Source organism: Crinia signifera, chromosome 12 (assembly GCF_055691185.1).
Source record: "Crinia signifera chromosome 12, ASM5569118v1, whole genome shotgun sequence".
In the NCBI taxonomy this organism is placed as follows: Eukaryota; Metazoa; Chordata; class Amphibia; order Anura; family Myobatrachidae; genus Crinia; species Crinia signifera.
Window position 1 is genome coordinate 81,676,595 of NC_139228.1, and position 25,833 is coordinate 81,702,427.

Consider the following 25,833-nt stretch of genomic DNA (forward strand, 5'->3'; position numbering starts at 1 on the left):
GTGAGCAATTAAATACACTTGGCCTGGATCTACTGCCTGCAGCCGTGACCTTTAAATTGAAACTCTAGCATGTACCCAAGGGACAAGGTGAAAGGTCACAAATCAAGATGTCACCTGTCCTGATAGGACTGTCTGGATGAGGTGTGTAAGGGGTAAATGCATTGGACAGATACGGGAATTGTGAATAGAAAATATGGTTAAAAAATCTCATGACCGCTAGACTCCGATCTGGGGCTTCTGTAATAATATTGGAACTGGAAGGGGGTAGAGCTTATGTCATGTGACCTAAAGTTTTGTTTTACCTTTGAAGTAACAGACTTTACAGGAACCCTAACCTACCTGTGCTAATAACTGGGGCGCTTTCTAAATGTGAAATACAAATATACAATCAATATAAATAATTTATAGTGGGGAAAAAAGGTATGACAAAACAGGGTCTTATGGAGGTCCATTGAAGCCTCCATTCATTTTCATTAACACCCCTTTCACACCACACAAATAATTTGGATTTAGTGTGCACATGGGCCCTTATTCAGATCTGATTGCAGTACAAATTTGTTTGGAAAATGGGCAAAACCATGTGCACTGCAGGTGGGGCAGATGTAACATGTGCAGAGAGTTAGATTTGGGTGGGGTGTGTTGAAACTGAAATCTAAAAATTGCAGTGTAAAAATAATGCAGCCAGTATTTACCCTGCACAGAAACAAAATAACTCACACAAATCTACCTATCTTCGCACATGTTACATCTGCCCCACCTGCAGTGCACATGGTTTTGCCCATTTTCCAAACAAATTTGTACTGAGATCAGATCTGGTGAGATCTGGTTTTCAATTTGATTTGTTGTATTCTATTTTATTTGATTTCTCTACTGTTTTTTGACATTAGATTTATACTATGTAGTCTTGCCTGGTAAGTCTACATTTCTATTCGATTTACAGAACATGAGAGTGTGTATCGATATCGAGTCTGCATCGAATGTTGCAAAAACATTCGATATCCATTTGATGTCAAATTGATTTGAACTATATAGTCAAAATCGAAGAACAAGTATCTCAGGGGTAGATGTATGAAGCAGTGATACCGGAGGAGAAGTGATAAAGTGCCTGGTACTGTATCATCGGCCAATCAGCTTCTCACTGTCCTTTTTTAAACCCAGCCTGTAACTTAATAGTTAGGAGCTGATTGGCCGGTGATAAAGTACCAGGCACTTTATCACTTCTCCTCCCGTATCACTGCTTTATACATCTACCCCACTGTGTGTACACACGATCACAGTGCAGGTTCCAAAGCTGATCATGGCTCAGCACAAAAGATTAAATAAAACTGGCTGCGATACTAAGGTAAGTCACCTGTGGCCAATCATGTACATACGTAAGTCACCTGTGGCCAATCATGTACATACGTAAAACCTGTGAGCATGATAGACAGGCTATTTTATGTATGACTACTGTATGCTTTTTGGGTGTAGTTGTGTTTATGGAGGATGGTTGGGATTTTGCATGTAGCAGATTCTAAAGCTCTGCAGTAGCAATAAAATGAAAATCAATGTTTACAGTTTTCCATGCAAATCTCATTTGCTGAATTCATGCTGTAATAGATTTAGCCTAGAATTGGTGTGGGTTGTGAAAGTCTATGGGCTGTGGCATAACTATTAATTTTGCGCCCCCCTGCCGAAAATGCAGGGGGGTGCCCCCCTAGGGTAAACAACCCCCCCACCCCCCTGGTAAACAAACCTCCCCACTGTGCGCATCCGTCTGCACCGGGTCCCTGCTCTCCCGGCTACTGCTGCTAATGAAAAGTGACACTCGGAAAATGGCTGCCCCCATACAGCAGACAGTTTTTAAGGCCACTGCCTCCACTAGCATCCTCAAAAACTGTCTGCAGTATGGGGGCAGCCATTTTGCGAGTGTCACTTTTTTGTATTAGCAGCGCTGCAGCAGTAGCGGGGAGAGCCGGGACCCGGTGCAAACAGAAGTGCTGGTGGCAGGGGAAGAAGGCAGTGAGTAACAATAGTCCCGCAGCCCCCCCGCACCCACACCCTCTCAGCTCCTCCCCGGGGGCTGCAGGACTATAGTAACGCCACTGTCTATGGGGCATATTCAATTAACTGCAGGGCTTAGCGTGGGATGAATAGTCCCCAGCTTTAACATTTGGAGCTATTCAATTAAAAGGCAATTTCCTTGCGTACTAAATTCACACCTAACCTTTTTAATGGCTCCCACCAGCCATGTAAAGGCAAAAATGCCTGGTTTATCACAGATCTTTTTGTTTACATGTTTTTATCATGGAAGGTGACAAAATACATATTTAAAAAAAATACCAAAATCATTTGACGTTGTCCAAAAATACATGGCCAATATGATACATGAAACATTTGTCAGTATTGACAACTCATTGCATAATCAAAGAAGACAATAAACATGTAGGGGTATTTTTATCACAATCCGGATACCAGATGTGGATGGGATGTGATAAATTCACCCAGATTCGCATTGCGATATTTGAATACATTGCAATAAAAACATCAAATATCGCATGCTGAGACAAAGCTTGTAAGAAAGATCTGTCGCTGCAAATCTTTCCGCGGAAATAATACCCGAGACAGTACCTGCACATGTGTTGCTAGCTAACCCTTGCCCTCCGACCCCCCTCCTTCCCCCACGAAACTAACACTTACCTTAGGTGATCCCGTGAGTTAGAGTTACTTAATGGTTTGGAATTATGTGCTCCAGCTCTGTGACTTTAATCAACTGATCAGTGCTGATCAGAACTCAGTGTCACAGAGAAGATGGGCCCATGGGACACCTGTCTCTGGATACAGCAGCCTGCGGGTAAATCTGGACATTTATCATAGATGGATTGGAGCATTTTGACAATTTTGTGATGATCGCCCCAAACCATTGCTGATGTATTGGCTTCCCCAATGGACAATTGCTATTGTAGATTGTAGATTGACCAACGTGTTGGACAATATGCAATAGATTGGACTTGCAAATGTATGGTGGCAGTCTGTCTTTTGTGCCACCATTTTTGACAATCCTGCAATTCTTCCACTGCTGACAATTACTATAGAGATTACAATTAGGTGGTTTATAGGCATTTTCAGATTTGTAGATCCAATGTGAAGACCAAAAATATCTGCAAATCACCGGTAAATATCTGTAGTGCATGGGCGCAAATTGTAAGATTGGGAAATTGTGCAATTTTGGAAGAAAATTGCTAAATCTTCAGATCACAGATTGCTGGTGTATGGCCAGCTCTTATTTCAGTATTTTCTTCTTACAACTACTTGCTGATAGCAGGCGCCGAATCTAAGCTCTGCTCGTCAGAATAGTAGAATTGGAGGGAAGCCTGCAAACCGCCATCTGAAGATGGTGTTATAACCACAGAGCTCACTTTGGTGTTTTTTTTATCAATGTGATTTTAGCAAATTTGAGCAGATCACATTTCTCATAACAAGTATGGGAAAGCAATTAAATTAAATTTCGGTTTGCACCTCAGGAGCATGTATGGAGAAACAGCAGTAAATGCAGCCCATATGCTGCAACTGAATAGCTCTGGGGACGGCAATTAGCAAAAGTTAAATTAAAATTTAAGTTGTAACCACTTATAAATGTATATCAGACTGATTTATATCAGTGTTTTCTGCTCTTACTTGGTTTAGGGCAGGGGTGGCCAAACCGGTCCTCGAGATCTACCAACGGTCCACATTTCCCACATCACCTAGCTGCTGCACAGCTGTAGTCATTACCAACTGTCACATTTTCAAACATGCTGCATTCGTTCCTGCTATAGATTCACAGGTTGCCTGGAAAACATGCACCGTTGGTAGATCTTGAAGACAGGTTTGGCCACCCCTGGTTTAGGGGATAGAGTTAGGGTATTAGGAATAGGGCATTAGTATTGGTTTAATGGTTTGGGCTATGGTAACGGTTAGTTTAGTCAATGGGGTTTAGACTTACATAATTGCCGTTGGCACAATGTCAGCCAAATGCAGGGAATCTCTAATAACCGCACACCACTTGAATAGGTATAGGGTGGCCTGCTTTGCATTACCAATACGTGCAATGGTTGAAGGTCTGGGGTAATCAGTAAAGGACATTTTGCCATAAAATCCCCACATAATATTTTTTGATGGATGGATACCACCCAAAAAGAGGTTTGACCACTTTTCCCATATGCAAGTGGACCCAGAGCCGAATTTCCCATTAGGCACGTGAGGCACGTGCCTAGGGGTGGCAAATGTTTGGGGGTGGCACTTGGATGCCTGTGACAGTACTGTCAGCCCAAAATGTACCAATAACTGCAAAATATCCACTGTACTGTACGATATTCCATCTTAAATAGAGTGTAAATGGATAGGACATGCAGATACTGCCCCTATAAACTGTCCTACTTAGTAAACATTATTGTTGTGCCTAGGGGCGCCCTCATCCCTAAATCCGCCCCTGAGTGGACCAAGTGGGTAACATCATCTTCAAGTGTATTCAGCAGAGTGTGTGCCATAATACGTATGCACAGAAGGATTCCCCAGGTCATAAATCCTGAAGACTGATCATCTCAGTGGACAGTTCTTATTACTACACTTTTGGTCAGTGACCTTCAACCCTTGATTCCATCCTACACAGGGGACCTGGGTACAGTATTGACCTGGAGTAAGCTGTGAAGAAGAAAATGAGGACTAGAGAAGGAGGATGAATATTTTTGGTAGTTTGGACACCGCTGCGTGCTTAGTCACTGCCGCACACCGACGCCTGTCACATCACTCGTTCTGCCTGCTGGAGTGACTGTCTCAGAACAGAAGACATGAGAAACTGGGCTACAAATGTGGAAATTGCAGCAAATCAAAGAATTCTTTCTTTCTTTTCCTGACATTTGAATTCATGCAAACTCAAAGGGCTGGGAGACAACACAATTTAATTATAATATACATTCCTCTTGCCTAAGTCATGCCAATTACATCTGATTGGATATTTTCTTTATTCAACAAGCCCCTTTCATGTCATTTTAATTTACTGTCAAAGCAGCCGGAATATTGGAAACTAAATTATTTACTTCAACCCATAAACCAATAATGTTCCATTTGTCTCGTACGGGGAGAGACTGGGCTAACAAGATTATTAAGGACATTGCTTGTAATAGTGAATGTCCTTCACCGCGTGTCTGCTCCTGCTGCGCTCTCAGAAAGCAGACTTCAAAGCCTCTTGTGCCATTCCGTCACACAGCCTCTGATTTCAATTACTGCCTCTCTGGGCTCTGTGAGAATGGATCAGACGCTTTCTCTGCCCGCTCCTGTCAGACACACCAAGAGCTGTGTGCTCACAGGGGACCAGTATTCCGAACTCTCAGGGAGAAGTGCACACACAGCTAAGATTCAGTGTGCAGGAAGGCCGGGGATGTCTGCAAATCTAGTATATGGAGGGTTTGTCCACAGTTATACAATGCTTTAGCTGAACGTAATTATTATTACCAAAACTGCAGGGAAAAATAGAAGTGATGGTTGATGTGACAGACTGAAATAATGTATACATTGTAATAAAAAGAACATAGTCTGCAACATATTTTAGGATAATACTGGACCAGAAACAGCTGCAATGTTTTATTCCTGACTAAAGGCCTAATTCATGTGGCTGCAATACAGTACCGTGCAGGAAGAAGGTGGTACTGCTATTCAATTACAGACCCTTTTTCCTGAGCGGTAAGTTTGTTGTTAACCCATAGATTCCGTGACAAGAACCCGCAGTTATGTGGTTTATGGCACCCCTGCATATTTCTGTTGGAGCCTTCCTTAGATTTATCATGAGCTGTAATTGAATAGCTCCAGCAGGAAAATGATAATTACTGCGGCTAATTGAATCCGGCCCTATGCAGTTAAGTCAACCAAACTTACCCAAGAGGAGATTTTACATTGTGGTAAACCCTAATACTTGCGTAGCTAGCAACTGTTCTCAATTCGGGAATACTGCCTCACAGGTCCTAACTGCGTAACGTTTGTATATTCTCCCTGTGCTTGCGTGGGTTTCCTCCGTGTACTCAGTTTTCCTATTTCACTCCCAAAAAATACTGGTAGGCAAACGGTCTCTCAACAAAAGTGACCCTAATGCGAATGTGCATGTACATGTGGTGGGAATATGGGGGGTTATTCAGACTGGATGCAAAATTTGCAGGCCGGGTGATTATAGAAAGAACTGCGAATGTGTCCGTATCATATGGGAAAATGCACAAGGCCATACAGTGAAAAAATCCAGCGTCTTTTCTAATCGCAAGCCATTCGTAAGTTGATTTACAGGAAACCGGTTTATGTGGGCGATGTTTTCTGGGAGTGTCAGGAAAGATGCAGGCGCACCCAATTGTTTTCAGGGAGGGTGTGTGACGTCAGCTTCAGCCCTGATCAGTCTGTCTCTATCACACTGGCCGAGTATGTCCCGGGTTCCGCACAGACCGCACACTGGGAGAATCATTGGATGTGAGTTAATTGCCGATCCACAAGATTTTAGCAAGCTATTCGCAGGCGTTCCTGGATGGGATTTCCCTTTGTCTGGGTGGCGGACATCTGTTCGCAGGGATTTGAAATTTAGCAGAGAAGTGATCAAGTCTGAATAACCCCCGTAGATAGTAAGTTGAACTGGACAAGAGAAGGATGTGACCTGCCAAAGATTCTCTGTAAAGTGCTACAGAATGGCCCTTATTCTGGTTCACTCGCAAAGGCAAATTCCTTCTCAAATGGACAAAACCAGGTGCACTGCAGGTGGGGCAGATTATTATTATTATTATAATTTTATTTATAAGGCGCCACAAGTGTTTCGCAGCGCCGTACAAAGGAACAATACAGGGAGACAAAGCTTGGCATAACATTGATTAAATAACAAAATACAGTACAAATAAAGAGCGCCACAGTTCAATACACATTACAGCTTGGATATAAGTAGTGAAGAATCAACATACAACTAGAGGCTTGAGGCCAAAATCGGAGAGGAGTATGCCGACGAATATGGTCACTGAGTGTTGGAGTATAGGAGAGCTGTGAGTGAAATGTGAAGAGAAGAGGGCTTTGACAACAGGAGGGAAGAGGGCCCTGCTCGGAGGAGCTTACAATCTAGTAGGAAGGGGAGACAGACAGATTACAAGAGGTGCAAGCGAGTGGGTGGTGGTTAGATAGCAGGATGTAAACAGGCAAGGGGTCGGAGAACCAGCTGGTTTAAGCAGTGGAAGGGTACGCTTTGATGAATAGGTGAGTTTTCAGTGCCCGTGTGCAGAGAGAATTAGATTTGGGTGAGTTATTTTGTTTTTGTGCAGGGAAAATACTGACTGCTTTATCTTTACACTGCAATATAGATCTCACTTTGAAGTAAAACCCCACCAAATCTAATTCTCACTGCACTTGTTACATCTGCCCCACCTGCAGTGCACATGGTTTTGTCCATTTGAGAAGGAATTTGCCTTTGCGAGTGAACCAGAATAAGGGCCAATATAGGTGAAATATATAAATAATAAAAATGATGTGCTCGTATCATAGTAGTTACCATATATTTTGAGGAGTCTCCTATCTATCATGCCACGCAATTAATTTTATAATTACATCCACCAATGTGAAAATATTGTAATAAACAGCCACAATCATGGATAAATACCAGTATGATCACAAACCCTAGTGAATCACAGCTAACGTGTGTAATTTACCTATAATTTACATTGCCTATGTTCCACGGCTGTAAGAGATTTCCCTCTGACTTGTGAATTCGGGCGACAGATCCAGCCAGATATAATAACACGCTAGTTGCATGTGTGAGATGTGACAACAATGTGCTCATGTGGCAACAACCTATGTTTGCAAACATGTCAACACATTCCGAACTGATAAAACCATTATATTCTCAGCCTCCTACTGCAATGTAATAATAAGAACACACTGTGGGCTGCGGAACCTAAACAACAGAAGATGACATTGCTGCAATCTGTACGCTCCATCTGTCTTGTTGTCTAATGATTGGATCTTTGTTACTGTCTGGCTATACTATACTCTCGTGTAAAATCATATAAGACTAAGAACAATGTCCAACCTGCACACTGTTTTAGGACAACATACAGGAGAATATGGGCCTCATTCAGATCGGTTTGCTTGGCTGCGTATGTTCGGCTCGCATACGGCTGAACGGGAGAGAAATTGTTGGATGGTCACCGAAGGATTTCTCTCTCCTCTGGTCAGTCTAAACTGATTATTCCAACGCCGAAAAGGGCGTTGACGTCATGTGACGTTGCACGGATTATCTCTAGCTGACTGTCCGTTGCCTCTGGGATGTCTAATATATAAATATAAAGTGGATACATTTTAAACAGTCTTTCTAGGAATTTATGGATCCGCACAAAAGCTGCATCAGTCCAGAAAACACACGTAACCAACTGAAAATAACAGAACAGCTAAATATTACATACATATAACATACAGACACAATACTAACTAATGCCTATATACGACTCTCCTCCAGTCTCCAAACCTATAAGCGTTCTCTAAAAACTCATCTCTTCAGGCAGCTTATCAAATTCCAGAACCAGTCACGGAACCTTACATTCTGGTGGAATCGATGCAATAAAGAATACAGTATCTATCCTTATGTATCAATGCCTATTCCCCTATAGATTGTAAGCTTGCGAGCAGGGCCCTCCTACATTTTGACTGTCTGTAAATACCCTGTTTTGTTGTATCACTGTCTCTTTTGTGAAGCGCAACGGAATATGCTGCGCTATATAAGAAACGGTTAATTAATAAATAAATAAAGGATAATATGTATATCATTTACAGGCACCTACGAGGGGGAGTAGTGGGGGGGGGGCTCTGTCAGAACAGGGTGCGCGCATGCACGCCCCCCTCCTGGTGGATGGCGAGCAGCAGTGATTGGCGATAGAATCGCCAGAGCTTCTCCATGTGTAGTATGTAGTCTAAAGGCTCATACACATGGGGTGATATTGCCGAGCCTACAGGCTGAGCAATGTAGGCTATGGAAATTGTCCTTGAGTTTCCCGGCAGCAAGATCGTCCATACACGCCCATACACATGTGTGTATGGGTGATCTGTGCCAACCTGTGTTCTCTGGTTAGAACACTGGCGATCTGAGTAGATCTGGACTCCATGGGACCACAGCAATATACAGCAGGAGGTAGGTCCACGATGAGATAATACACCGCGCCACACACACGGCACACCCACCCTGGGTCTCCGCGTTTGGTGCCAGCCAGAGGGAACCATTGAGAAGAGAGCAAGTATAATACAGTAACCGCTAGTAACTGCACTGAGGCAGAAAGCACTCTGGGGTACATTTACTACGATGACTGTTCCATTTCAAATGGGTTGTTGCTATGGGAAACCAATCAGATTCTATGTATGATCTTGTAAAAGGTGCTATATAAAGAAGTAGTATTGTAGATTCTGATTGGTTGCCCATGGCAACACTCCATCTGGAACAGAACTCCCATCTTAGTAAATAAAGTAACAGAGGCAGTATTGATAAACGGAATATCGGGTACCCTGGGTAAGTAACAGACCCTGCCACCGGTAAGATGACAGGTGCCTGCCTGCTATGCCTGGATGCACATACAGATGTCTCACCTGCGGTGCTGCCTGGCACCTCTATGTGCTGCCTGTGATTTATTCTCATCATTATTTGCACATTTCCATGAGGAACAAAGCTGCAGTTGGGGTTCCCAGCACCGAGGAAACCCCCGCTCTCATCTATGCCCCCATGACATCAATCCATCACTCTGCCAAATGCGGCTCCCTATCCGCACAGTACCAAATGCTAAATGTATTACTATTTATTATTTCTACGCAGTCATCTACTTCTGTCTCTACAAATGGGACAACAAACAAGGCAAACCTTAGGGTTCAGTAAGAAAGCAACATATCTATCTATCTATCTATCTATGTACCAATCTATCTATCTATGTATGTATGTATCAATCTATCTATGTATGTATCAATCTATCTATGTATCAATCTATCTATGTATCAATCTATCTATCTATGTATCAATCTATCTATGTATCAATCTATCTATCTATCTCTCTCTATCTATCTATCTATCTCTCTCTCTATCTATCTCTCTATCTATTGCTAACTACTTAGACCTACTTAATGCCTTACTTGTGTTCGGAGCCCAGCAAACATGTAGCCGCCGAACCACCGAACGCACGCCCTCCGCATTTCCTGAGAATTTGCAGCCCATCTGAACGGGTCTGAATTGCCCCATTGTATTGGAGCATCACAGAGAACTGGTTTCCCCCATAAAGGTATTGTCATTGAATTCATTAACTGGGATGTGAATATGGCCGCTCTGTATTACTCCAGCACTAGGAGAAGTCATTTTACAGGACACTGCGGCTGTTTTATACCAGCGCTGGGAGGTAATAGAATTGTAGGGTGATCCATGAGATATTCTGCCTCCTAGGTAATACATCCTGGACGGTTACTGAATATGGCCAGAGAATGAGACGAGATCGGTGCGGTGATTTGTGCGATCTTCAGCACCACTGAGATCTATGGACATACTGTCCCAAATTGTCCCATCAAAGTCCAAGAATAGACTCTCTAGATCAGGGATGGACAAGAGCTGTTGAACTACATGTCCCAGCAAGCTCTGCCACAGTTTTAGCATGCTGGGATATGAAGTTCCATAGCAGCTGGAATAAAAAATGACGTTTCTGCATTGTTCCATTCCACAAGCTGCATCCAGTGATCCAACAACGTTCTGTAAGAAGAGCACCGTCAGGGCCTGATTCACCAGCGATCGGTCCCCAGCGTACAATGGTTCAGCTCTGTGCATGCGTATAGGCGGATATACTCGTGTGCACGACTTCAACAACTATTACAGTCGCCAAGGCGTTCGCAGAGGGGGGCAGGCAGTGGGCGAATGGGGGTGCCTAGCGTTTCATGTGTGAGCGTACACATTTATTCGCATGCCCGCCGCATAGATTCACTGGGCGGCGGGGGTTGTTCGCCCGGCGGGTGGCGTTAGCCCGCTTGTTAAACAGCCATAGACCGATGCTTAGCGAACTGAGTTGGATAAGGCCCCCAGTCTCCCCAATGTCCACACTGTGTCTGTACAGAAACACCGGCAACTCGCTCTGGAAACCCATGCACCTTGTGCAAATCGAGGCACAATGGGGTAATACAGACCTGATCACTGCTGAGCGCATGGCAGTGGCCTGCGAACAGGTAGATGCCACCCCGCTATAGAGAATAGCGAATAGATGTGTACAGCCAGCTCAGCATCAAATGATTCTGTTACCACTGGCGACCGCTCATCGCAAGCTCAGTCAGGGACTTAATCGGTGGCAGCCATGAAAACAGGCATATCTGGCCTGGTGATGACATCACGCACCCTCCCATAAAACGCTTGGGCACCACTACATTTTCCTAGGCACGCTGATTACCACCCCCAGACGCCTATGGGCCATACACATGAGCAGTGTATCGATCATTGGCAATCAGGTCTGAATCAGGCCCACAGCTGGTAAAAGCTGGCCTTGCATGGCACAGTGAATGATTTGTGCTTTGTAACCAGCCCAGCTGTCTCTCATGCTTGTCAGCCATATGTATGGTGTTGTTGCCCCACACCAGTAATCACAGCCTTCCTGTCCTGTGATTAGATACATCCCCATCGGACTTTCCCATAGGAGAATGGTTCAGCCTCCCGGACTGGGCTTCCTGCCTTGTAGATGTTCCACAATTTCCCACTAATGGCTATTTTGTGTTCATCGTGCGCGTTGGCTCCGGTTGCTTTTTATTTCATATTAAGAATAAAATAATATGCCAATGGCTAAATCTGCAGCATTCTGGACCTGAACGACTGAGGAACACACGCAGCAGGCAGTCAGATGGAGGCAGGGAACGCTTCTTATTATTTTACATACATGTTAAAAAAAATGTATTTTTAATTCATTATTGCCCAATGTTTGATGCTACCGATTTGCTCTCTGCTTTTTTTGTTTTATCTTTGATTGCAACCATCATATCTGTACCTTATATTGGGGTTTGCACTCAATAAGGGTGAAGTCAAGGGCGTGACTACCATAGGTGCAGGGGGTGCAGCTGCTATGGGGCCCAGAGCTGAGAGGGGCCACCTTCCCGGTCACAGTTACATGTGTTATATACAGGGCGTGACTACCATAGGTGCAGGGAGTGCAGCTGCTATGGGGCCCAGAGCTGAGAGGGGCCACCTTCCCTGTCACAGTTACATGTGTTATATACAGGGTGTAGCTACCATAGGTGCAGGGAGTGCAGCTGCTATGGGGCCCAGAGCTGAGAGGGGCCACCTTCCCTGTCACAGTTACATGTGTTATATACAGGGTGTAACTACCATAGGTGCAGGGGGTGCAGCTGCTATGGGACCAGAGCTGAGAGGGGCCACCTTCCCTGTCACAGTTACATGTGTTATATACAGGGGTGTAACTACCATAGGTGCAGGGAGTGCAGCTGCTATGGGGCCCAGAGCTGAGAGGGGCCACCTTCCCTGTCACAGTTACATGTGTTATATACAGGGTGTAACTACCATAGGTGCAGGGGGTGCAGCTGCTATGGGACCAGAGCTGAGAGGGGCCACCTTCCCTGTCACAGTTACATGTGTTATATACAGGGGTGTAGCTACCATAGGTGCAGGGAGTGCAGCTGCTATGGGGCCCAGAGCTAAAGAGGGGCCACCTTCCCTGTGACAGTTACATGTGTTATATACAAGGTGTAACTACCATAAGTGCAGGGGGTGCAGCTGCTATGGGGCCCAGAGCTGAGAGGGGCCACCTTCCCTGTCACAGTTACATGTGTTATATACAGGGGTGTAGTTACCATAAGTGCAGGGAGTGCAGCTGCTATGGGGCCCAGAGCTGAGAGGGGCCATCTTCCCTGTCACAGTTACATGTGTTATATACAGGGTGTAACTACCATAGGTGCAGGGAGTGCAGCTGCTATGGGGAACAGAGCTGAGAGGGGCCACCTTCCCTGGCACAGTTACATGTGTTATATACAGGGGTGTAGTTACCATAAGTGCAGGGAGTGCAGCTGCTATGGGGCCCAGAGCTGAGAGGGGCCACCTTCCCTGTCACAGTTACATGTGTTATATACAGAGGTGTAGCTACCAGAGGTGCAGGGGGTGCAGCTGCTATGGGGCCCAGAGCTGTGAGGGGCCACCTTCCCTGTCACAGTTACATGTGTTATATACAGGGTGTAGCTACCATAGGTGCAGGGAGTACAGCTGCTATAGGGCCCAGAGCTGAGAGGGGCCACCTTCCCTGTCACATGTGTTATATACAGAGGTGTAACTACCATAGGTGCAGGGGGTGCAGCTGCTATGGGGCCCAGAGCTGAGAGGGGCCACCTTCCCTGTCACAGTTACATGTGTTATATACAGGGGTGTAGCTACCAGAGGTGCAGGGGGTGCAGCTGCTATGGGGCCCAGAGCTGTGAGGGGCCACCTTCCCTGTCACAGTTACATGTGTTATATACAGGGTGTAGCTACCATAGGTGCAGGGAGTACAGCTGCTATAGGGCCCAGAGCTGAGAGGGGCCACCTTCCCTGTCACATGTGTTATATACAGAGGTGTAACTACCATAGGTGCAGGGGGTGCAGCTGCTATGGGGCCCAGAGCTGAGAGGGGCCCACCTTCCCTGTCACAGTTACATGTGTTATATACAGGGTGTAGCTACCATAGGTGCAGGGAGTACAGCTGCTATAGGGCCCAGAGCTGAGAGGGGCCACCTTCCCTGTCACATGTGTTATATACAGAGGTGTAACTACCATAGGTGCAGGGAGTACAGCTGCTATAGGGCCCAGAGCTGAGAGGGGCCACCTTCTCTTTCACATGTGTTATATACAGAGGTGTAACTACCATAGGTGCAGGGGGTGCAGCTGCTATGGGGCCAGAGCTGAGAGGGGCCCACCTTCCCTGTCACAGTTACATGTGTCATATACAGAGGTGTAGCTACCATAGGTGCAGGGAGTGCAGCTGCAATGGGGCCCAGAGCTGAGAGGGGCCACCTTCCCTGTCACAGTTACATGTATTATATACAGGGATGTAGTTACCATAGGTGCAGGGAGTACAGCTGCTATAGGGCCCAGAGCTGAGAGGGGCCACCTTCTCTTTCACATGTGTTTTATACAGAGGTGTAACTACCATAGGTGCAGGGGGTGCAGCTGTTATGGGGCCCACCTTACAAAGTAAGACGTGCTACAGTATGTCCATTTTTCATCATTGGGAGGTACTGTACATAGGGGCCCATAAAAACATTGGCTATGGGGCCTAGAAACATCTAGTTACGCAGCTGGGTGGTGAAGGTAATGGGATACTGCAATAAAGCAGTAATCACTTATTGTTTATCATTATTCAGTACTAGCTTCTGATATCCGCAAACATAACAGTGCCAATGATTTTACCCTCCATGCACGTATAATCTGTGTAGCACAATACAATGCTGTGTATGGGTAAGAACACCACCGTCTATTTCCCCAGCTAGATGGCTAGTTTACATAAACGTGAGGAAACGGTGGTAAATGACATTGAACAAGAAGTGGTATGGCAGCAGGGATCCGGGAAACGGATATACATGTTCCGGCTCCGAAGGCCTTATATACTATACACAAGGTTGTAGAGCAGGAAGAGAACGGGGCGGAAAGCACCAACCGGGTCGCTTCTTATCTGCTCTCACATTCTGCCATTCTGTATGAGAAAAATTATTTGTCATTATTATAGCGGGATTTGAACCCATGCTGCTAAACACACCGCCCTGATTTGAAAACGGATGCGTTATGGGAGCAGCGACCAAAACAGCTCTCCTCCTCCTCAGCCAAAAGCAATTTCTTTTTCTAATTTTAGTTATGCACAAGCCTGCGGGCATCATGAGCGTTTAGTAATTAGTTTTATAATTACTGCTGTTTTGCTCGCTGTCATTCAATTTTTCTTACAGCCCGGCCCGGGAATGCAATGTCTCTTGCCCACAGCTGTGGAAATTGCTCTACGATTAGAAAGCAAAAAAATAAATAAAAGAAACGGAGATAACGAACAGCAACAGTCTTTGTTGGGTGAGATGCGATGCCAAATTCCGCCTGCTTTAGTTAACCCCTGAGAAACAAGGAGTTATTCCTCCCTGGATGTGACATGAGCACAGAGGTATTCGCAAGAGTTAAATCACTAACCACAGTTCGCTGGGATTGACTTTCATTTAGACTTCTAATATAGTAAAAAGAAATGACTAAAAATAATAATAATAAAGTTTATATTGGGTAACATACCTGTGGTATTGTTCTGAAAGAAATTAAGTTTTTTTTTTCCAGGTCATAGCAATTGGTTGAGTACAAAATAACAGTAGTCACTATCCCGATCATCAGGATGCCAAAAGCGGCATCCCGACAGTCAAAATTCCGATGGATCCCGGAAAGTATTTTCACTCTATCTCCAACCCTCCCCCTAGCGCCTAACTCTAACCATTCCCACCTCAGCCTAACCCCAACTGGAATACCGACCGACGACCACAACACCGGGGACGGTGTGCCAATACCGGCACACCAGCAGCCGGTATCCTGGTGGTAAGTATGCCAGTGATAGGCCGTGGGGGAAGGAGGGGTTTGGTTTGGGTTAGGTTTAGACACTAGGGGGACTTCGGTTTAGGCTGAGGAGAGGGATGGTTAATCACTAAAGCGTAGAGTTAAGGTTAGGCACTAAGGGGGAAGGTTAGCGAAGCACAAGATGCAATAGTATTTGGGTACAGACAGATGCATACGTCGTGTTTGTGAGTGTGCACAGGACAGAAGTGCATATTTAATGCCAAACATTGATGCATACTGTATAATCCAATCTACATGAGCCCCATCATGTGTTAGGTGTATAGATCCACATCCAGACTGCGTTGTATTCTGTTATTATGCTTGTAATTAGACTGCATTAGTGAGTTCAATTCAAAATTCTGGAATAAAGTAGCAATTATACAAGAAAAACACAGACTCAAATAAAACCATCCTGAATTAAAGACTGCACTTGAAACGGTTCTACCTAATAATAGTGCAGTATGCTCACCAACAGTATGCCAACATAGGGATGTGTTCCACTGATCACACGGAGGAGCAGATTCAGCTCCTCTATAGCAGGGTTGCCGACTTTTAAATGCTCCTCTGCGGGAGAAGCCCGGAGAGGAGACTTTCCTTACCCGATCGGGGGCGGGGCTTGACTGTGACATCATTAAGCCCCGCCCCCATTACGACGAAATGACTGATCTCCGTGGAGGGGGCGTGGCTAAAATGACACAATTGTGCCATTTTAGCTCCGCCCCCTCCTCTGAGACCCGTGGATTGCGGCATGTATATGTCGCGATTCGGGGGGCTCAGGGGGGTCCCCCAGATTCCGGGAGGCTTGCCCACCCTTCCGGGGGGCCGGGAGGGGGACCCGATTTTCGGGAGACTCCCGGGAATACCGGGAGGGTCGGCAACCCTGCTCTATAGTCAGTTACTTCCCATACAGCTGTAACATTACTCAGTGCTATAAGGAGGCTTGGGCCCGTACATGCTGCAATGCAGCTATTGGGTCATTTTAAAATGTAAAACGACATTTACCAATGATCAATGTAAGAGAAACTCAACCACACAAGAGGTGGTTCAAGCCTCTAGGCTGGGGGCTGGGATGGGGCTAACCACTGGTTTAGTGACCTCTAGCAATTCAGAGTCCTGGTTTTGGAGATTGTTTATTTTTAGGGTCTGGTGATAAAGGCCAGAACCTCTTTTGTTTTTAGGCTTCTCATCCTCCCTTCCCTTTGAGTTTTGATTGCGGTTTTTGTGTTTGCTATATTGTGGCGGGAAAGAACGGCAGGTCACCAGTCCGGATGTAATTGCTTAGTTGAGGTTACTGGTAGTTGGTGGTACCACCCTAATGGGGGGGTGGGGCAGTATCAAAACCCAAATGGGTGGGTAGTGGGTGGGTAGTCAAGGTAGAAGGTTAGTGGATACCTATAGCCAGTGGTGCAAGTAGAATTTTTTTCTTGGTGGTACTGATAGCCTCCACCAAAAATGGGCGTGGCCATGTGTCATGAGGGGGCGTGGTCACACAAAGCTAGAGGAGTGACTAAATGACAATAGAGGTGTGGCATCAGGAGACAGGGAATGAGAAACAGGGAATGACTGGGGGTAGGTTGGCTCTAGCTTGGGGGAGAACCAGGCAGCTTGTGCTTACAAATGTGGAGCCTCCTCTTCATGCTGTCGGCGCCGCTGATGCCTGTCAGTGTGACAGGCTAAATCAGCAGTAGCACCAATCATAACGCTGGGTATTATATTTAGAATTAAAATAAAAATAGAATTGACAGTGGGTCAGGGGGTAAGTGGTACTGCGTACCTGCAACATATTTCTTACAGGTACTCCGTACCATGCCGCACCCCCTTACTTGCAACACTGCCTATAGTGGTTGTATGGTTGTGTTTGTGCAATCTGGGCAGTACCCACTTGCAATGCTTGTGTTTGGGCCCTGCAGATTGGCTGATTTCTGTCCGTTCGGCCGGGCGGCATTTCAGGGCTCGCTGATGAGCAAGCCTTGCTGAATCAGTCCCTTTGTCAGATCCTATATTCACTGACATTAAGCATTATGCGCTCATTAGCACTTTGAAGCAACACCAGGATCTATGTATGACGTGAGCAGGGAATGACCAGCCTGTTCTCATTTACCATCTCTGCCATCACTGCCATACAGAACTTCTCTCTCAGTATATACTTATATAACAAACATAACGCAAAGCTATACATATGTTAGTGCTTAGTATTTACATAATCAATAGCAAACTTTCTCAAGATGCAAAATAAGATCCAACATTTTGAGTTTTGTTTCTGAGAGGAGACTGCAAAGCATTGTGGGATCTCACATGCAAATGAATTGTGCAAATTGGCCGAGCTGGGGTTAATATCGCACAGCCTATGTTTGCAGCGCTGTCAGTCACTGAGCACGCCAAACTCATTAATCTGCCATCTTTGTTTACCTCATTGCACAGCCTGATTAAATGAATGATTGCTGACAGCTCTATGCATTTTTATTGTGCATACCCCGACAGCAAAGAACCGTTTAATGTCAGCTAGTATGGCGCTTGGAACGACAAGCAGTGAGCTGTTCAGACTAGTTATTATGGGTACCTCATGATGTGAGGTCTGAAGTAAGGTCCTCTTCAAGACAATATCCCCAAGCCAGAATTATAGGGGTGTGCCTTAAAACACTGCAGATCTTAAGGTGCGGAGCTTCTATTGATTGCACAGGAGGATGCCATTTTGTGGGCTAGTCAGAATTTGTGAGAAAGTTTTATGCGTTCTATCAGGTGACAAAGAATTAGGGCCAGATGTACTATAAGCTTGAAAAGTGATAAAATGGAGAGTGATAAACAGCCAGCCAATCAGCTCCTAGTTGTCATTGACAGGCAGTGTTTGAAAAATGTCAGGTAGTATCTAATTGGCTGGTGGTTTTTCATTCTCCATTTTATCACTTTTCAAGCTTAGTACATCTCGCCCTTAGGCACGTAACAATGTACCTCATATCTTAGTGATGTCACTTACTACTTTGCTTAAAACTTCAATATTGGAGCGGTCCACAAAATGGCTGCCAGAACTGTGTATAGTTGACAGTTGTACGGCTTGACCAAAGGGTCAGATGACCAGGGCGGGTCTGTAAGTACCTTATGACTGATACGATAATCTTGTATTATAATATTTAGCATTTACAGTCTAGTATGAAGTTTTTTTTGTTGCTTTGTCATTTAATCTGGACGAATAATTGCAGATTGTGTGTGGAAAAAAACTTTTTAAAATAGCCGTAAACTAGAAATAACTTATATTATAGCGAGAGGACTGGAATACAGGAAGGCTGGACTGCAATCAGACATGATGGGATGTTGCTAAAAATAAGCAGAATCTAATTGGTTGCTATTGGAAACATCTTATCTTCAATAGAACGCCCTTCATAGTAAATTTAATGTAAATGAGGACAACAATGCATAATGTATGCATCAGCCATGCAAATCACACAGAAATAACGCCAATTAGGAAAAGGAAAATAGTAACGGTGCAGAGATATTTTTGCTTTAAATTAACATCAAACTTTTTACCGTTTTAATATGAAACTGATGCAGATTTTTTTTTAATCAGTGATCTCTTTACAAAATTGATTAATGGGCCATCCTCAGCACTGCCATCACCAGAGGTTTCCCTCCCACCAGAAAGTCTGTGATACTGTACTACAGGTCGGGTCTCCCTTATCCGTGTATTCCAAAAAACAAAATATTCCCGATAGCCATGGTTTTTTTGAACACCCCCCCCCCCCCTTTCATACTTATCTCATCCTCCAATGTCCACGGCGGCCTTCAGGATCCGCTTCAGTGGCATCTCCGGTCCCAGGGGTGCATTGCGCCAGCACACTGGTGAAGTCACCAGCGCCTGTGCCAGTGCACCCCTGGGACCGGAGATGCCGCTGAAGAGGATTCTGAAGGCCGCCTTGGAACACGGTGGATATATCGGGGGACCACCGGGGCACCAGGTAAGTATGGAAAAAATAAATATTCCAAAATCTGGAAAAACCCCTTCTCCAAAACGCTTGTGGTCCCGATGTGTGCTCAGGAGCTTCAGTAATACAGCTTATAGACCGCAAATGCCGGGTTGCACCCGGGCGTTAGGACATGGGTCCGTCCCAGGAGTGACCCGGCATATGCACTAACTGCGTCTCTAAGCGACCTGGTTTATTGCTGACGTCATCCGGGGGGGACAAGGCAGGGCGGCAACGCATCGGGTGGGGGAGAAGGAAGCACTAAGGTAATGCTGCTGCCTCCTCTATAGAAGTGAACAGGACCTAGGTTACCACTTCACACTGCCCAGCAACCCGGGTAAAACCCTTCTTTTTACCCAGGTCAGATTGCCGGGTTGCTGGACCCGGTATTTTTCTAAAGGCCCTTCACAGTAAGGTGGCCTGGGTCGATCCGGCAACAACCTGGGTCGGACCCGGGTTATTAGTGCGGTGTGAAAGACATAGAACACTGTCAGACTGTAGATCTACAGTATACGAAATCCAGATGATCACTTTATATTACATAGTACATAGGGCTGGACCTACAAAACAGTGTGTATTCACCATGCATAGGGAAAAGTGCAATATAGCGGGGACACATCCCATTATTAGAGGTACTTTTTTGTATAACTGTACCTTGGATTTAGTATTACTAAAAGTCTTTAATCTTAATACCAGATATTAGTATTATTTGACTATAATGTTGACCTATAATTTTTTTTTTTAGAAATACAGACGTTTCTGTTCCCGTACAAATCCCCTCAAGTCACCACAGCGGAATCCTCTCTAATTAGTAATATAATAGCTTAGTAAGGGTCAAACAGTAGCCCGAGAGAGACAATGGAAAAGGGAGTTTAATGCCGGCGGTTTAACAGCCTGATTCAGAGCTGCTCGCTAGGCTGTGTATATTCGGAGGCTAGGGAACAGGTTAACGCCTCCCCGCTGTACCGTCTAGCGCCCCCCGCTGCCTGAATCCCCTCACTACACTGCGGCAAGATGTGTCAGCTTACACATGCGCTCGCATGGGCCCGCACAGAGGAGAAACCAGTCGATGGTCAATGACCATTAAATGACGTAAGCCGGGACCGAATTGGAGAAGCAGGCAGCGGAACGCCTGCGTTTCCTGGGGCCTGCGCAGCGTTTCTATGGGTGCGCCCACTGTGTTTGTGGCCACACCCATAGAAACGCTGGGTGTCCACCACTGCCTGTCAATGAGGCAGCGAGTGCCCCCGCAAATGAGAATTTCAAGGAAGGCGCCTGCTGCGAGGGTCTTCACATGCCAGTCTCCCAACACCAGGGACAGGGCCAAATCGGGGACCAGATCTGAATCGGACCTTAAGTGTAATAATATTCGGGGCTTTCAGCTCACTTTTTTAATATACAATAAAAAAATTCCGCTATTACAGAAATGTATCTTTAGCGTGTGTGCCCATTAATGTGTAATAAAAGTGGGTACCTTCACCATTTATATTTGCCACACATTTACCCACAATGCACTGCGTCAAAAAATATATAATTTTTTAGATTATTAAATACAAAATGCTTCATTTTCCCCCAGCTGAATGTACAAAAAGCTTACATGTAATAAGGCTTGTGATGAGGGACCCACCTTTGACAGAGGTGTTTGGAGGCGGACCTTCCATACGTAGATTCCATGGTGGGTCTCCCTGGTTGGCAAAGTCTCTCATTTTCAGGTAGCTGATGGTCAGCCGGATGATGGAGGCCTTGTCCAGCTGACTGGTGATGGCTGCGGGGAGCGGCAACAGTTTGGCGAGCTCATAAAACTCAAAGTTCTCCTTCCCACGCCGGGAGCGAGCAGCGTCCCTGGATTTTTCTTTCCGCAGGGCTTGTAAACTGTTGAGGTAATTAAGAACTAAGATAAATATAATATATAGCCAAATATTCATCTATAAAACAACAAATACAAAGAAGCGCATTGCTAAATTCAGGCGTTACCTCAGATGGGATATCGGTGGGAATGTGGATGAGAAAGAGCCTTGTTTTCTGTCGATATCATTCTCATATCCCATAAAATCCCATAGAATTTGGACCCACTTGTTTAATTTAAGGGAAGAGAGAAACAGTGGAGAACCGAACCGCTCTTGAAATGAGAGAAGCAGATTGGTCACTTCTCCACTGTCTCTCGCAGGTTTTACACATGATGAACTGTCTGTGTACTGTGATAAATATACATTCATCTGCTTTATACAACCAACTACCCCACACATTGATAGTGAGAATATTTCCTTTTATATTATACTGTAGGTGAAAGCAGAGCACACTAACCAATCAGCTCCTACCTGCCACGTCACAGGCTGTGTTTAAAAAATGACAGGTCAGTGCTGATTGGTTGGTGGCTTTTCACTCTCCATTTTATCACTGTTCAGGGCTTAGTAAATCTCACCCTGTGCCATCAATCAGGTCCTAGTTTAGACCTATATATACCAGTATTATAATAACAGTGTCAGTCATTTACTAGTGGACATTGGCCCTTATTCTGGTTCACTCGCAAAGGCAAATTCCTTCTCAAATGGACAAAACCATGTGCACGGCAGGTGGGGCAGATGTAACAAGTGCAGAGAGATTTAAATTTGAGTGAGTTATTTTGTTTCTGTGCAGGGTAAATACTGACTGCTTTATTTTTACACTTGCAATATAGATCTCGCTTCGAAGTAAAACCCCGCCCAAATCAAACTCTCTCGGCACAGGTTACATCTGCCCCACCAGCAGTGCACATGGATTTTTCCATTTAAGAAGGAATTTTCCTTTGCGAGTGAACCAGAATAAGGGCCGTTGTTCAATGTACTGTTAGTAAACTTTCAGAAATGTCTATACTGCTGTGTTTTTGAGCCTGTTCTTTTCAAACTGTCCAGCACAATAGATTTGGACCCCGGTAAAGTAGGACTACAACTTATAAGGTAACAAAGCTGATATAGGGTTAACTTCCCCAAGTTTCAGACTCTTTGCATGTAGCGTGTCAGACATGCACCAGGTTATGGATTTTCCTGAGCACACCTTCTATTAATCAATTACCCCAGACTGGAAGACGGAGCTGCTGCTCAGCATCCCCAACTCTACCATCAAAAATTCATCAAAGGCCAGAGTTCTGTAGCTTTGAAGTCTCTCCGCACCTCTCGTGTTTCGATGTCTAGCGATCAGAGGCACCTCCCGTCGCTCCCTACCCTGGCCTCTGTAATGGGAACCCTTGTTCTAACATGCCGAGCTTTTGCGGCATCTAACGAGAGAACAAGTGCAGGGGAGTCACTGCTGGGACTCCGGAGAAAACCATAGTGTTGCTCTTCTTATTAACCAGTTCATTGCTAAAGACACCTGCCAACAGACGGCCATTGCAGCTAGTGGTGGAGATCCCCAATGGGCTTTGTACCAGAGTTTTTCATTTTCTTTTGCCATTGACTAAAATTAGCGATAGAGGACAAGGTTTGAAGAGAGGACTCTTGGCCTCCATCACAATAATAGAAACATTGTATCTCATAGTCACAGATATCTCAGCCCAAAAACCACATTATTCCCAATGTGAATAATAGACAGGTGTTGTTATATTAACACATCTGCCCATGGGTAGGGGTTCAACAGGAATCTTGTGCAAAGGGTCTTTTCCCCCTTCATGGGCTCTTACATGTGTCACCTGCTCAGGACAAATGGGGTGATGTTCCACTTAGTAACACGAGTGGAGAAGTGGACCAGTGTCGATGTTTCCATAGCAACAAATCTGCTTCTACCAATCATTTGAAAGAATATACTCGAATATACTTGATAATATGTATGGTACACTTGATTGGTCCCTACGGCAACTTCTACAATGGACCAATTCTCCACTTGCCTTTTCACTGCTTGATACCTCTACCCCTTATTTATTATTTATTTATTACCAGTTTCTTATATAGCGCACACATATTCCGCAGCACTTTACAGAGACTATTTGAACAATCAGTCCCTGCCCCAGCAGAGCTTACAATCTATATTCCCTACCACATGTACACAGACATTCTAGGGTTCATTTGTTGGAAGCCAATTAGCCTACCAGTATATTTTTGGATTATGGGAGGAAACCGGAGTACCCGGAGGAAACCCATGCAAGTACGGGGAGAATATACAAACTCTGCACAGTTAGGGCCATGGAGGGGATAGAACATGAGTAATCAGCTTGGATGGTATGCTTGTAACACCCAGCCAGCTGATAATCGCCATCTATATGGGACTGACATCTTCTGCCTCCTTCGACCCAATCGGTTTGAGCGCCAAACAGCCAGTCTGGCCAATCACAAAGTATGGCTGCAAAACAGATTCTTTGCCCGAGAAGAACACAACCAATGGTGCCCCGTAGAACCGCGTGTAGCCAGGCATCCAGCAAACCCCAGCTAGTCGCACCCAAATGCAGGGCCGGCGCAAGGCACCGGAGCGCCCCAGGCGAGTCGGGGTGGGGGCGCCCCAGTGCCATTGTGTGTGTGGGGGGGGTACCTGTTGCGCCTTCTGGGGAGGAAGGGGTGTTTATTCTGGAATCTGACAGGAGCCCGCGCTGGTACCTGTCCTGCGCCGTCTGGGGAGTAAGGGGTGTCTATTCCGGAATCTGACAGGAGCCCGCGCGGGTACCTGTCCTGCGACGCTTTGTGTACCTGGCGGCGGCGGCGGGGGTCCCTGCAGTGAATAATAAATAACAAGCTCTATCCGGCGGCGCGGGAAGTGCTTCTATTTTGAATAAACACTGGCCGCACGCTGATTGGCTGAATCAGCGTGCGGCCAGTGTTTTCAAAATAGAAGCACTTCCCGCGCCGCCGGATAGAGCTTGTTATTTATTATTCACTGCAGGGACCCCCCGCCGCCGCCGCCGCCGCCAGGTACACAAAGCGTCGCAGGACAGGTACCCGCGCGGGCTCCTGTCAGATTCCGGAATAGACACCCCTTACTCCCCAGACGGCGCAGGACAGGTACCCGCGGCACGGGGGCGAAATGCCGCCCTCCAGTGGCCGGCGCCCTAGGCAAATGCCTAGACTTGCCTAGTGGTGGCGCCGGCCCTGCCCAAATGAAAGGACTGCATTTAAGTTTATCATTATAAGGGCTATGTGGTCTGAGAACTATTATAGGTATCCTTATAACCTGCAGAATTTTTTAAGCTATAAATATGTTGTTGGTTTTTTTGCAGGTTCCTAGTTTTACGCCTTAGCATAGATACATTAATACCCAGGCATAGGTGTCCCAGGCTAGGCGCCCTCTACATATGAATCCCCCCCTACCTCTGAGCTGTATATCACCGGGACACTCAGCCTGTCGTGTTCTACAGCAGTGATCTGCCATTTATACCAGGACAAAATACGCTGCTATATTTAGTTGTGAAATTGGCCTTTTATGTTCCTGATGTTTACAGAGTCGAGGAAAAATTAATGTTGACAGCCGCAGGCAGCTCAGCTTAACCCCTTCGCTCCTGCAGTAGTCAGACCCGCACACCTCTCTGCCGGAAATGACTGTTTGCTGATTTGATGCAGTCTACTTATGGGGACAAGAGAGAGACCAGGGTGTCCCCTCGGGACACTGGGGTGATTGCTCAATATCTCAGCCCCCCCTTGCTCTTCCACCTTTTGTAATGATGGTTTTGTCCAAATTGGCAAATAAATAATTCATGTATTACCCAAGATAACGCTCATACCAACTAAATAAAAAACTCACACCGCTTAATGAGACAAATTATAAAACAAAAGATGCACTTTCATTCCGCAATCATTAGAAAACGTGGGAAATGTTTTACGCTATCTTGTCTAGATGCCTCCGCCATTTATCGGGGAGGGGGCCACAAAGGAAGAGGTCTTGACACACATTTATCCCTATCAGCTATTTGCTAAACAGACAAATAGATAAAAAACCTGCAAATAAACGCAATTATCACTGGCTGGGACTGGGATACAGGATGGGCAGAATCGAGGTGTCACGTCCCATTACTACGCTGACACCTGATACAGTGGGTGACCCTCACTCAGGTCAGGTGCCCCCCCTGTCTGTCCTACCTCACATGTCAAATGCAATCAGCAACAACAAAGCTCCGGGTTAGAGAATGCAGCTGTAAGATGCTGCGGCCTGACAACATCTCAGGCACGTTCTCAGCCAGGAGCACTGAGTGTAAGCTTTTTTGTCAAGCATATAAGAATAGCGTATGTTCTACTGATAACGAGTGGACAGTGTTATAGCTCTCTGCAGGGGTAAACTTCATTTCAAGTTTCGGGCAGCTTGTGGTCAAAGTCTGCGAGCCAATACGAGCAG

General features: G+C 45.6%; 1 protein-coding gene across 12 annotated transcripts in view; it reads right to left on the minus strand.

Annotated features, from left to right (window-relative positions):
* NPAS3 (neuronal PAS domain protein 3) overlaps positions 1-25,833 on the minus strand; it is a 380,993-nt gene that overhangs the window by 166,067 nt on the left and 189,093 nt on the right. For 8 of the 12 annotated variants that reach the window (XM_083167037.1, XM_083167038.1, XM_083167034.1 and 5 more), the window contains one exon: positions 21,143-21,417. In XM_083167037.1, the coding sequence (XP_083023163.1) occupies positions 21,143-21,417 (275 nt within the window). The remainder of the gene's footprint in view (positions 1-21,142; positions 21,418-25,833) is intronic. The other 4 variants (XM_083167041.1, XM_083167036.1, XM_083167040.1 and 1 more) reach the window with 1 other exon arrangement.